Here is a 14,630-nt window from a genome sequence, read left to right on the forward strand (position 1 = left end):
TAAGAGAGAGTGTGTGTGTGTGTGTGTGTGTGTGTGTGGGTACCATACCTGTTGCACTGCAGCCAAGCTCAAGTGTTGCTGCTGGAGGGCTGCTGTCTGCAGCATGAGGTGCTGCTGCTGTGCTGCGTACATCTGCTGCAGGTACTGAGCTGCAGTACTGGGCTGCCTGTGCAGGGCCTGCTGGATCACCTGATAGAGGGAGGGAGAGAGAGAGAGAGAGGGAGAAAGAGAGAGAGAGAGAGAGAGAGAGAGAGAGGGAGAGAGAGAGAGGGAGAGAGAGAGAGAGAGAGCGCTGTGTAAGGCTAAAAGGTCTACTAGTGCTCAGAAGGCAAACTGCAAATAGCATAATTCTGGCAGGCATATGCTACCATTTCTTGCACTCTTCCTTTTTTCCGAGAATGTAACCACTCCATATATAAATAATTCTTTGGAAAGTATTTCATCAGGCTAAGGAAATTCCTGCCCCGCTGGTCCACTTAGCCGCAGAGCTGAACGCCATTGTGCGGCATGCGGGGTCACAGCCATCCATCACAGCAGCTAATCAGTCAGAGCAGAGACAACACAGCTCCACTGCCCCCCAAAGCCCACCAGTGCCTAATGGGATCCTAGCAGCATGTACCCTTTGCGCGCAGATCACAGGGCAGCTGAGGGAAACTTCCCTTTTAATTTAAGCAGGATAAGAGGTTGCTTATGCGATATTAACCCTAAAAGTCCGACTGGATTTCAGTGTGAAATGGCAAATAATATATAGCAAGCTGCCTTTAGCTATTGCATTTAACACGATCTTTTTCTCTGTCATATTATATGCCATATTCTGTGTTTCTTCATTTAGTTATGTAGGATAATGAACACATACTTTATTTCTCACATTACCATTACATAAGCAGACAGAGAAGAGAGGTTTTTCAGAACAGAAGAGAAAGATGTTTTTCAGAACAGAGCTAGGAACAAAGAACATTTAGTGACATAATTCAGTTAACAAGCAGGAAAGAGTTCAATTAAGAAAACAGACAACTGAGAAACTCTTAACACAAAGTTGTACCAAAGTTCTGTAGCTGTATATTCCTCTGTCTTGATAAGCCGCTCGACGTTATACACACTGTCAGCTGAATATGACAAATAGTCCAAACAAGCTTTTCCACCAAAACCTTCTCAAAATTCAATATTAGCATCAAACTAGTAGAAAAGCGTCTTCGAATCAGTATCAGTAGTCCTCTAACAACAGAGCTGCCTTCTTGAAACGTTCACACCCATGTACTAATGACGCTCTTCGAAATCAAAGCACTACGACCTGATGTAACAGCCACTGGACAGCATCAGCCGCTGGACAATGCAACTGCTCAGCAGACGGCCTTGCCCTGTGTTCCCAGCATGGTGGCGTAAGACAGAAAAGGAGGACTCCTCTCCCTCTGGTGTGTGAAGGAGTCCGAGCTCATGCCAGCTCAGCAGCAGATGTAAGCTCAGGGCGAGCTCTGGCTATTTGGGCACACTCATGAGTGCATGCTTCAGGCAGTCCTAAGGGTCCCGTGCAAACCGTGCTAAATGAGGAAGTCCTTCAGGCCTAGGACTGCCCTCCCTGCGTAGTTCTGAGTAAACAGACCTGCACTACTCATTTAGATATTTTTAAAAATCTATTGTTTTTTTAATAAACAATCCCAAATTTAAATTTTAAACTAGGTGAATTTTAACTTGTCATGTGACCCACATCTTACCCACATTACTAATACTGCACCTGTTAAGGTGCAGAAAGTATTCTATTGGCTACTGTCATCAGTTAGTGTTCAAAGTTTATGATGGTACTTGTGTTTGCCTGCCTGTAGAGGGCAGCAGAGGAGCGTGCCGTACAGTTGGCTAGTTCAAGCTCTCCAAACCGAAACCATTCTTTCCCAGCGAGGAGGCAGCACTATGTCTTTGTGTAATGGAGAAATGTCAGCATGAACATCACAGCCAGAACGATTCTACTACATAGAGAAAAACAAAACCTGAAGCCCAGACTTCAAATGAAGAAGACTCCACAGAATAACCGCAGTGTACTGTAAGCAATAGATATAGAGGTAAAAATAAAGAAAAAATGAAGTACACAAGGTTTGGACATTTTGGACAGAGGTCCTCTGCAGGCAAGGTGAAGTACCTCTGTCTGAAATGTACTGTTTCTCTGGAAAACTTCTCTCTCTCTCTCTCTCTCTCTGTATGTGTGTGCCTCTCTTAATTTTTCTCAGAGCTGTGTACATACATATATGTGAATTTCTAGCTGTGAATTTCTAGTTGCACTTTGCTTACACAGCTGATGAAGGACCTCTGTCCAAAACATCCTGTTTCTCAAAAAACTGAATGTACTCCACCGCAATGTTGAATCTTTCTCTCTCAGCAGGGAAGACAGACAGACAGACAGACAGACAGACAGACAGACAGACAGACAGATAAATAGATAGGCATTACCTGTACTGTCTGTCTGTCAGGGATTCTTCCATAGACAGATATCTGTGGCAGCATCTGTTGTCTGCCGGCTATACTGGCATGGATGGCGCTGGCGCTGGCGGAGCTGGGCGTGGCGCCTGTGTTGCTGGGGGCAGCAGTGCCAGTGCTAGAGTTCACCGAGGCCTGCTGTCTGTCCATGGCGGCCCTCTGCCCTGCCTACTTCTCTTGAACTCCTCTCTCCTCCACCTGCCACGCAGCCTGGAGAGTGATGAGAGAGAGTCGCTCCTGGTCGGCTGCTGCAAACAAACAAAAAAAACATTCGAGCAGTGGTGGATCAAATGATGTGCATGCGTCAAACAATATTTGCCATGACAGGAATGTACGGCATGGGCAGTCCATCGCAGCAGCCATCATACGTGTGCGATACACTTCTCGTTGAGTTAATTTAAGCACGCTTACAGTGGCCGGCTCTGTGGTGCCACATTGAGACCGCAAGGCAGAGCGAGCATGTTAATACCATGCCTGTGCGACATCCTAACCCCTGGCCCGAAGGTGAGAGAACACAGACTCAGGTTACCTACTAATCAGATGCTCAGCTGTCGCTAAAGAGAAACTCAAGCAGAATGAATTGAGGACTCCGTCACCACAGAATCACCACACTCACACAGCGCACGGAAGGCAGCAGGAATGACAGAGAGGGAACAAATGTTCTGCTGCAACTCCTGTACTCTCACTGGAACTGATTGCTTTCCTGAAGACAATGATCTGCACATGAGCATTGCAGTGAGAGTAATTGTTTATTTACTACTCTAAATCCAGTTATTAAGCTCCTCTAATCTGTATTCCATAGCCACAAGTGCTCAGTAAAGTGTTTGTCCCCATCAGTCCATGGGGGGGGGTTAACTGAGATGATCACCATCATTGTGCTGGGATCACCACGGGGAACATTTGCCATGACCTTCCACCCTAGGTTTGAAAGTCAAAGTTTGATCAGCTATAGAGGCTGAAGGGCGGGACCAGTGATATCAACCCCAGAGCCAGCGCTTTTCTTTGATGTGTCAGGACATCTCTGGGGCTGCAAGACATGAGTCAACAAGACTTATGGCTCAGTCTTGTCTGAAAGGCAGGACTGTATACACTGATCCATTGCTCTGGTATGCGTTTGACGTTAGGAAATGGTCCTTCACAAAGGAGTGCGGGGTAAGCATGGTGAATGCTCCACTGAAGATCAGTCATACATAGCACCCATTCAGATCTGCTTTACCATCACATAAATATCTTTTATGTGACATGGTTTGTTGATTGTTCCGTGCTTTCGCACAGCCAGCTATATCAGCAAGCACATAAGAATGCAAAATATTGCAATGCAATCCACGTTCTGAGTTTCACAGTGTGCAGTAGACCACCAAATCATGTTGTAACCTCAAAAACCCATCTAACGGCCATCCACAGTGAGCTTACCATATAAGCAAGGGGAGCCATGTGCTCTACTCACTCACAGGTAGGAGTAGATTGTCTCAGCCGTGAGGCAGCCTTTTATTGCAGCCGCTCACTGGTCACACGGGATTGCTTGTGTCCAGTATTCCCCCATGTACTCCTATTACAAGTGACAGAGAACCAGCACCATCATTAAACAAATGCACTTCAAAGGCTAGCCTGGGTGCTGGAAGGAGAAAGACAGGATGGCAGAAAGGGCCATGAGAGGCTGTTTTTGAGGATAAAGGGGGTCAGTGGGTATGGTGGACTGAGAACCCCTTTTCCTATAGCTGTTGCTGGAGCAGCTAGACCAACGACTCCAAACCACCAAGCAGTCAAACGGGAGTGGATATGTGCTCATGCGAGACAGTCCACCTGCTAGAACATGTCCATATCATGTATGGGCACACACAAATCCCATGATGTCACAAACACAAGAAACTTTAGACCTCCTTACATGTTCAGATGGTTTACAGGAATGCCTGTGGATATACAGTGACCATAAAGAGAAGATATCACAGACACGATATGGGTTTTCAAAATATAGGCTACATCAGTGGGCTAGTTCAAAACCCTCCAGTCATCAGATTTAATTAATCAAAATTTACCAAAGCAATTAAACATAACAAAAATTTAAGGACATTGCACATTGATTATCTTGCAGTGTTGCACCCCTCATTATTTGGCTAGCTGCTCTTGCACACTACATTTTGTTTCACTGAATTTGACTTTGAGACTGAATAAGGTAAAATTCTACCACATACCTCTTTGGCAATTGAATATCCAGTGTGTTTGTAGTGAAACGCCTGAAAATAGCTGCCACCTACCTACTCCAAGCATTTAGAATCACAGATTCAAGTTATTTATTAAATCACTGACCAAGCTGGTTTTCACTGCATCACAGACGGTTAACACACAGAGCTGGCAATCCCTTGCCTTTTTACAAGGCAAGTCGCTAGTAGTTGTCAAAGGTGCAGGACAGGTGAAGGGTGTTAAGGAGGAGATTGCAGACCACATCAAACAGCAGGCTCACCCTTTGGGTGAACTGACACCAGATGGATGAGACATCCAATCTGTGCCTGTCTGGACAGGCCAGAGCTGCACTCAGCCCGTCAGCCAGCAATCAGGAAAATCTCCCACACATGGCCATCATTACTCACTAATAAGTGACCATTCAGCAGAACATACAGTAAAGTCCCTAAAGAATAGTTTAGAACATTTCTATTTAGTGCTTCAGATCTCTGCGTACTGCATGTATTGCAATATCATAGTCTGTGATAATGCACAAATGTACAGCATTTGTACATGTTTAAGTATTTGGTTATGAAATTTACTTCTTCGAGTTACGCAATCTTGCAATAAGAATAATGGTGTTAAAAGTGTGTGTGCACGCCTCTGCCAAACTAACGAATGCTCTAACACCCTGCTTCCAGGATGTTAGGGTTAAGCATGTGTTTCATGCTGCCAGTACTGACACTTCTAACCAAGTGTGGACAAAGGGAAATGTAAACATAAGGTCCAGCTCTGATGGATCTGCTGGAGTTGGGCTGTAGGAAAACTCTCTGTCCAGCAGATTTGCTGGATCTGTCCAGACAGGAGCACCCAGGGCACACTTTCCAAAAACTTATTATTGTGGTCATAACATATTATGATTGCAACTTACAGTACATTGCAACATGTTAAAAAAAATTACATTGGTGAGCCCGTATAGTGATCTTCTTAAAGATCAGCCTGCGTTATTGCATTAGTGAATGCCATGATGTTTGATCATGCCAGATCACGCCAGAGCTTATGTGGATAATCTACGAATGGTTAGGATGTTCAGAGCATGCAGCAAAAAAAAAAAAAAAAAAAATTGTTAATATGCTCATCTGTATGTTATAAGCTTCTTCAATATCTACATGGCAAAGGCCAATATCGCAATAACGAGTAAGTAACCATGTATTGCGTGGGCCTACTGCTCAGAGATTGCTCTGGGGGCTGAGTTATCCCACATCGGCCAGAGGCCTCGTCACATCCTGCTCAGCTCCCCACACGCCTGTGTAGTGTACATCAGGGACGGTCCGCCGTAAATCAGGCAGCGGAGGGGATTTAGGGGCGGCGAGAGAGAGAGAGAGAGAGAGAGAGAGAGAGAAGAGGCACTGGTCACACGTTAGCCTTTGCATCGGAGTCAGCAGGGCATCCCTCAGAAGCACGCTGTGCAATAACACAGCCCAGTCACTTTCAAGTAGTCCCAGAGCGCTCCCATTCGCAGGGGTAAAGGAAGTCCTGTTAGGGGATTCTCTCTGTGTAAAGTTTATGAGGTGCAGGGAATTTTTTGAGAAAGCAACAAAGTTTTCCCACATGCAAAACAAGTGGCAGAATTTTCAAGGATTTAAAATATGTATATTTTTATGTCTTTTTTAATTTTGATTAGACCATTGCTCTAACAACAAACAAACCAATAAACAAAGCATAAATAAACATGCAAGATTGAGTATTGTCATGGATGAGTCCTGGGATCAGTTAACCATTTTTTGGTCTCTCTCTGGTCTCCTTCCACTGGCTCTCAAAGGAAGGTGACCTGTCTTGCCAGATTTGTCTCTTTTGGTCTCCATCATGGTTTGCGTTAGTGTGCTCACTGCTTTGTAGCACCCAGGCAGAGGGAGATTTGTGGCCCTAATTTCCTTAAGATCCACCATAAAACTGCCTGCATTGTCTGCAGGGTAACCACTGGCTTGCACTGCAAGGGTGAATTACGGCCCCGCTGTCATGGTATCACTGATTGAACAGTCCAGCAGAGAACGTCAGTGAATGTAGTGAGGACATGCTTTTGTTAAATGGCCGGTATATATCATGTGAGAATATGGATACTGTTTGTGCATGACCAGTGACATCAAGAAAGCGGCAGAAAATTAACCAGGTTGGCAGCTTGTCCAAAATTCAAACATTAATTTCGTTGCACTGTTTTCAAGGTGACCTTATAGCTATAAAACAGGCATGAAAGCAAATTGTATCAAGCAAAATGAAAAGGAAATAAATATGTAGCCATCTGTGTGTGCATGCATTTTTAAAAGAACAGAGATCAAAGTAAGAGCTATTCCACAATGAATAGTCTCGGTTGTTGTCTAAATTCTATGCCGATCTAATTTCACATGTATTGGGAAAAGTATGCCTTGTTTATTATGTTCTCATTAACATATAAATTAGGTGCTCACAGAGCCACATCATTTTGAGCGCAGGTACTAAAAAAAAAAAAGGAAACTGAGAGGTAGAACGGCAATAATCTAATGGTGTAGGCTGTCTGGCTTCAGTGGCCATGTGTTGCATGAAAATCCCCCTTAACTTGTGTGACCAGGAGAAGCATGAAATAAACTAACTTCGAACAATTAGGCTCCATTTTGTCACAATAACAGCAGAATCTGACTGAACACCTTCATTTAATCTGCATATCCTCCTGCAATGTCACCTGAGTACTTGAATATTATTTTTGATGATTAAACATGTTTTCCTTTTGGAGATGCCAAAGCCACGAGACTGAGTGGCTTTGCAGGATGCTGCCCATGCTGTTGAGTACACTAGAACGGGAGACTCACAGTGCTCAGCATCTTGCCTGTAACTGAACCACGGCAGGCAGTCACAACGTTCTCCTCCAACAGTCCACCAGAAAAAAAGTTCACAGGTGGTGGCTGGACACCCGCTAGATGTGCACTGAAAGCAGTATTCCTCCCCCAGTCTTCCTGTAGATGGAGGCTGAAGGTGGAGAGCGCCACCCTGCCACACGTTGTGCTCTCTCTCTCTCTCTCTCTCTCTCTCTTTCTCTAAATAGCTCGGGGAGTCGTAAAGCTGGGGAGAGGCAGGGGGAGGCGTTGGAACTGCACGCGCCCCGGGGGGGGGGGGGGGGGGGGGCGAGGCCCTCACAAAGGGGCCTCAAAGCCGGGCAGCCCGTGACTTACAGCTGGGAAAGTGCTTGGAGGGCACAGGTGAAATAGGCCCATCAATGGCTCCAGGATAACGCCGTTTCTTTAGAAAGCCGCTTTTAGGAAACGGTGTATGCGTGGAGGAAGGCTGTGAGGTAAGGGCTTACATACCGCCCCCCGTCCCTACGGCAGCCAGGAGACACTTTTGGTGGTGGGAGAGATTTTTTACCCTGTTTCCAAACAAATGGGGACTGTTTCGCAGCTTGCCAGACGGGAACAGTTGCGTACACAGCCGAACACCTGAGCAAACTCGCTTCCCATGACAAACAGCCACCTGTCCTGCGCTGTTCGAGCGTGACGCTGACAGGCACTGCTAAACCAGCATGGGCTGACAGATTTTGGACAATCAGTCAAAGCCAGTTGCAGTGCAATACTAACACTCTTAAGAGCACCAGAGCACAGCTCAGATAGAAAAGTAGCTAGACAATAATGTGATGAATATTATTACAGTGAAGTTGTTCTTTCAGAGTCAGAAAATTCAGCGCTTACTGAAGATTACTAAAACAACCAAATGTGACGTGAAAATTTAATATGAAACACAGAAATTATGCTTGGTGATGTGAAGAAAAGAAAGGTATAGTCTGTGTAAGATGTTGATTTTTTACCAGTATTGAAATATTCAACTTTTACAAATATTCCTTTATGATAGATAATGTGAAAAAGTTTATTTTCAGAAGTAACACTTCATTTCGCAACAAAGGAAGTGAGCAACATCTCCATAGTTAACTTGTGTGCTTAAAGCAACAGCCCCGTTACCTTTCAATTTTGTTTAAAGCTCACTGTAATCTGACTACCATACACCCTCATTTTCCCATGACTGTCAAAGTATCACAGTTCTAGACAGTAAAGCGACATTTTTAAGCAGATCCATTTACATCCATCCAGATGAGGATTGGAACCAAAAACCAACACAGTGGGCAGGACTGCATACCCATACCCGATTGGAATATGGGTGAAATATGAAGGATTAAATCATTAATGTCTAAATGTTGCTTCCAAAAAAGCGGAAATGTTCAAGCCAACCAGCTTTTTTTGAGAAAGAGAGCGAGAAAGTGAGCACGGCTGTCGGCTCTCACGTTATAAAATATGATACGTTGATTTTCTGATACAAGTAGTGTTTTTCAAGCCCCTGCTCAGGTCGCCATCTCTCTGTAAACAGCAGTGCATCCATTATAGTGGTACATTAACAGCACAGTGTGTACATTATAGCATATGACAGCCAGCTGATTAAGTGCATTCACTCTTCCAGCAGCTGAGAGAATAATTGTTGGGTGCAGCATGTACCTGGGCGCTCGAAAAACTCAAACACATAAAAAACAGCTTGGAGAACATTCCTTCGGGGTCAAGGGTCAGGCTGCTGAAAAAGAGGAGGCACGCTGGCAGGAGCTCAGCAAAGAAGCGCCTCACTGACGAATGACAGACCCGCACATCCGTGATGAGGGAATGCCTGATACAGTAGCTGGATTTGTGCTTGTGGATGGTTGTGTCACCGAGGGCCCCCGTCCCTCTTGACGGGGGAACGCCACGCGAGGCACAGGGCTGGAGTTGGCTTCATTTAGTCTGGTGTCCTTCCTTGACCCATTCGCTTGGCTGGGCGCCTGGCAACGCTGCCATGCAGGGGAGCGCCACTCATCTGTTTCTGCTTCTCAGAGCTTTCAGCACCCTCAGAATGAATCTCGCTACTGGACTCCAACTGCAACATGACATCCACCCTACCGTTGCTACATGACATTCTCGCATCCACCCTACCGTTCTGCACATTCTCCACCATCGTGCTAAGGATGGTCTGACTTGAGGAGCTATTAACTTCAGTGACGGGATTCATTTGAATGTGAGCTTCTGTTATTTTTCAGCAACTGAGTAAAGCAACCAATCAATTGCAAAATTATTATATATTAATTACTATTAATTAATTGATATTATTACTATTTGACATCAGGTTTTTGGCAGCATCATTTTGTACAGTGTTTTCAGTATTCCAGGTGCAGGGGCGAGGTCATCGTAAACTTGCCACAGGCTGCGCTTCAGTTCATCTTCAGACCAGGGGGTGATTAAAAGCCCCCGAAGAGCGAGGTGTAAAACCTGAGGTCTTCATTCCAGCCTGACACTACAGGTGATCCCCTCAGCAGAGCCATGGGAACTACGAGTCTCACTTCTCCTTTCCAGTGAACTATTCGAAGCATGCCACACGGAATTGTGCATGCTGCTGCAAAAAGTCAAGACACTAACCCTTGCTTTATTTCGCGTCAAGCAATTGTAACATCTCGTATTACGACATGTCAACAGAGCCTGTGTGAAATAATTTGGTTTTGCTAAATTTTGCCTGAATCCAGTGGATACTAATTTCACTTGCCCTAGATGGAGTGATAGGAGAATAACCAAAACATTGGGGGCTATCAAATTCCTAAGATGACACAACACAGACTGTGGGATAAGACTGTGTGCAAGTGCAAGGTTAGCACAGCTCTGGGCTAGGCTTCTGTTTACAGAGCCAGGGGTCAGGCCGTAGTGTGTGGGAGGGGTACAGATGGCCATGTTATTTGAGAGGCAGAGTGGTTAAACACATCATATCAGCACTTTATCCTTCACTGGCTCGCCATCCACCGGTGTCACACTCCTCTGCCCTTGAATATGCCATATCTCTTTTTTGAACATCAGGAAGCCATCCAGAAACTAATAACTACATGCCGCTTGCACTGGTTAAAAATATTAACAAGGCGTAAAATAACATAATGCTGTCCAGATGAACACACACGAACAGACATCTGATACTGGTCCACAATCAGAAAAGAATCCCGGAAGCCTTTTCCTTTCTGTCAGTCTGACTGTCTCAGGTGTGCTGATCCAAAGAGAGTCTGAACCCTAGGATCTGTCTGCTGTGAGAGCAATGCTTACATGCCCCAACACCCAGCTAGATACTCCAGCCCTTCTAGTGACCAGTCATCCATTGCTAAGCCAAATTTCCATGCACTGCAGTGATGCATGTGCTGGAATTCAACTACATGAGCACTTGCACTGTATAAGAGTGTGCATGCAGAGAAAGCAATGCGCTTCTCGTACCTTGCACACGCACACACAGATGCACACATACTGTATACACAAATTCACACAGGCAGATATGTACTCACTCTCTCTCTCTCTCTCACACACACACACACACACACACACACACACACACACACACACACACACACACACGCACGGAGAGAGAGAAGTGAAAGAGCAGTGCATACACTCGAGCACCACACACACAGTGAGTCACACAAAAGCTAGCAGTGAATTGCATAAAGTATGAATCCTCTGTGCCCATACCTTCGACATAGACCTCGTCGTCTCTCCTTGGCTTCGGTTTCTTGTTTCTTCCCTGATATCCTACACCATTTCTGAGTGAGGCTCTGTCCGACAGGACAGACTACACCAGCCAGGGAGGTGGAGCTGGGACGGACAGAAAAAAAAATTCAGCATGAATTAGCATTCCAAAAGGAAGCATGTGACTTTGTCTCGCCAATCGCTGGCCTCCGTGTCACCTGAGACCTCCCCACACTACTCCCTGCCTTTCTTGCTCTCGGTTTCAGTGGAATGGCTCTGACAGGATTGTAGTACATAGGATGTGTAATTGTCACTGAAGAAGCACAGTAACATTTTACTTTTATATTTAATCGCAGCATTGTCTGCTGTTTCTGTTACAAAAGGTAACAGGGCGAAGGATATTTTTTAAATAAATTATACAATTTTACACTCATAATTAAATTAGTGTAGGCAAAAGGGAGAAAATAAAAACAAAAGGGCCTGCAAAACGCCCCTGTTGGGCTACTGAATTCTGGCTCGCATCTTCCGTCTGACGCCCTGGTAGTCCGCTGTACCGTTTGCATGTGTGAATTACCCTTCATCTTCCTGAAGGCTCTGCATCTCATTACTGGTGGCGGTGGTGGTGTTGGGAGGGTGTTGCCTAGAGCACACCTCTGCTGCCTGACCCACATTGGCCCGACTTTACGAGTCCTCTCGGGTGTTAGAAAGCAATCCGCCCTGAACGGGCGAGCACTTAGGAGAGGCACGGCGCATCTGCAGACATCTCGCCGGCCAGACATAGAGAGAGCGGTCGGAAACGACGAGGGACGGCACGCCACTGAAGGTCATTAAAGGACGGAAGGCATAATGGCGTGGGACGCACAGGTGCACTGGCGGCACAGGGTTAATTAGGCAGGTCACAGAACAGCGGAGGATGTGAAGGGGCTTATTGTGCTATTTCTTCTGCTTCTGATAATAAGTTCCATAAGCTTCCTTTATGTGCACCAAGGGAGGTGAAGGAAATTCCGTGTAAGGAAATAGTATGTAAAGAGTAAAAATAGCTAATGGGAAAAAATGACAAGAAACACACATAGCACAGTTTTCTCTCAAGAGACATATTATATTCAGGCCTTACATGGTAAGTTGCAGTTTGTGTTTCACTTTAAACCCTACACGAATAAAAGGCTGAGAAATATGCCCTTGTATGGACAGCTCCGGTTCCACAATGGATGTTGGCCCAGAGAGTGAGCTGAAGGCAGCGTTCAGGTTCGCCTTACCTTCAGTCCACTGATCAGAAACAGCAGTCGCTTTTTTTCTTTTTTTACAGCTCCCACCTCAGCTTCCTGGTGTCTAATTTACAACTTCCTGCTGTCAGCACTCCTGTTGATACTAATCTCCTGCCTGTTACGATACAAGTAGGACTCATAGATTCAGCCATGCCAGCGAGGATTAATAGATTCCTCGGGGCTAAACACCTGAAGTGACAAATGCACTTAAAGAAGCGCATGCTTGTCAGAACTCCATTTAACGGATGTTAATTTTTGATGCTCTGTAATGACTGGGGAAAACTAATGCTTCCACATAAATGTTGAGATGCTCAGGGGGGCGGGGTATGTAGGCCAAGATCTACACGTAAATGTCTAGTCATTATCACTACATCTAATTCATCCGTACAAACATTTCAAAATATCGATGGGAAGTGGCTCATTGTCAGGAATCCATTAGAGCGGTGTAAATGGCAGACTGTGGGTCATCCTCACAGTTGTGAAAGAGTGTGACCCCCCCCACCGCCGAGGAGAGCCGAAAGGGAGGAGTTGAGAAGATGAAAGAGTGAAGGGTGAAGCGAGAAAGGGTGAGCCTTCACGCCATCCACCCTCAGCCCCCTATTTATGAGCATGCTCTCAATGACAGCTTATACCAGTGGGTGGAGTTCTCCATGGCGGCCTATTGCAGAGGCCCCATCACTCTTTATGAGGCTGTTGTCATGAGCAGAAAGAGACCCGCTTCCACCAAGCTCTGTTTCTTTTCTGCCGTAAACACCCCAGTGTCACTATAATTGCCCCCATATATATGAGTGACCATCCCCTTCCCCACCCCATCCTACCCTGCTCGGGGTGGTAAATCAGTCCCACCTCGCCACGTTCACCTCCACACACACACCATGCTCACACCTAGCTTTTACGTCAGACAGCAGGCAGCCCGTAACCCGGCTGCGTGAGTTGTTCAGGTTGCGTAAGTGCTTCACCTTTAGATGCAGCACTTCCACAAGGACAAAGGAAAGTGATGTGCTGCGTTTCCATACGACGTGCAGCACGTGCAGCACGTGCCATGAACCTGCAATATGTTTCCAAAAAAAGTAGGTGTAAATGCTGAGATCCAAAAGCAAGATCAATATCATATGCAATTATGACAGACGTCATGCATTATGCATGAGAAACTCTGCAATATTAATGATGAAAACCCTCAGCCTTGTCCAGTAAAACCGCAGGAGGATTTCCCAGAGGTATTTACTAGATTCACATCCTGATGAAGTCTGAATTAGTTTCCAGCTGTGTATGTGACATCTACACCCACATCCTTGAAGTCTTCTTTGAAAAATATTGCACAGTGAATGTTTATTATGGTAAATGACAAAATAATTGGATCAGTTACTCACCTGTGAGCTCTTTGCCAGGTGTATGGCAATGTTTTCAGGTGTGAGGTTGCATCTGTGAAACAGATAGGTTTGGACAAGCCCATATTCAAGCTGTTGCATCGCTGCTGCCATCTTGTGGTCTTTTTTTGGTAGCAAACATAAATAATTAGGATTACAGTGTTTGTCGATACAAACAGTATCTCTGAAATGCCCAAACACATTTACCAAATCATGCATAATGAACACAATGAAGCAGTGAATTGATATATATTGCTAAAATTAATCCTGAATTTCATGTGTGACTGTTTGCCTACCTGGGAAAAGCCTTTCTACTAATCTTCCTCATTCTATACTTCTACCCTTCTTCCTCCTTTCCCACTATTTCCGATGCAGTTACTACCGCAGGCATACGAGTCCCTGTTACTGTAATATATGTTAGTCTTATTGTTGCTAACGCGCATATAACACTATGATATCACACTCACTTTGGTGAGTCTTGCTGCAGTGAGACATGAGAGTATGAATGAAATATGTGATTAGGGAGTTGTTTGTGATGTGTTTAAGGGATTAGTAATAAGACTCAGCTCCAGTAAACTGAGGTTACTGGTTTCCACAAAGACACCTCCTCCAATCACTGGGATTCATAAGCAATAACAATTTGTCAGCGGCTGAGTATAAATATAATGTGGTGGACCGTCATAACTCAAATGGCTGTAACTCACAACTACAGCGAGACAAATGCTCCATATCCATTTAAGCTGTTAGTCAACTGTTACATTTCAGCTCAGAAGGCATGAATTTCCGGTCACGGTGTTAAGTAAAGGATGAATCTGTCTTGATAAACATTGTTTCTG

General features: G+C 45.1%; 1 protein-coding gene across 5 annotated transcripts in view; it reads right to left on the reverse strand.

Annotated features, from left to right (window-relative positions):
* phc2a (polyhomeotic homolog 2a (Drosophila)) overlaps positions 1-11,305 on the reverse strand; it is a 26,248-nt gene extending 14,943 nt beyond the window's left edge. For 3 of the 5 annotated variants that reach the window (XM_081706628.1, XM_081706629.1, XM_081706626.1), the window contains exons 1-3: positions 11,166-11,305; positions 2,440-2,714; positions 49-189 (exon numbers count right to left, since the gene is read on the reverse strand). In XM_081706628.1, coding sequence (XP_081562754.1) covers positions 49-189; positions 2,440-2,616 — 318 coding nt within the window. In that variant the 5' untranslated portion in view covers positions 2,617-2,714; positions 11,166-11,305. Of the gene's footprint in view, positions 1-48; positions 190-1,042; positions 1,058-2,439; positions 2,715-11,165 lie in introns of those variants that run through there. The other 2 variants (XM_081706627.1, XM_035522505.2) reach the window with 2 other exon arrangements.
* Positions 11,306-14,630: the final 3,325 nt, after the last annotated feature.

The sequence above is a fragment of the Electrophorus electricus genome, chromosome 24 (genome assembly GCF_041902795.1).
Source record: "Electrophorus electricus isolate QZ-2024a chromosome 24, ASM4190279v1, whole genome shotgun sequence".
Lineage (NCBI taxonomy): Eukaryota > Metazoa > Chordata > Actinopteri > Gymnotiformes > Gymnotidae > Electrophorus > Electrophorus electricus.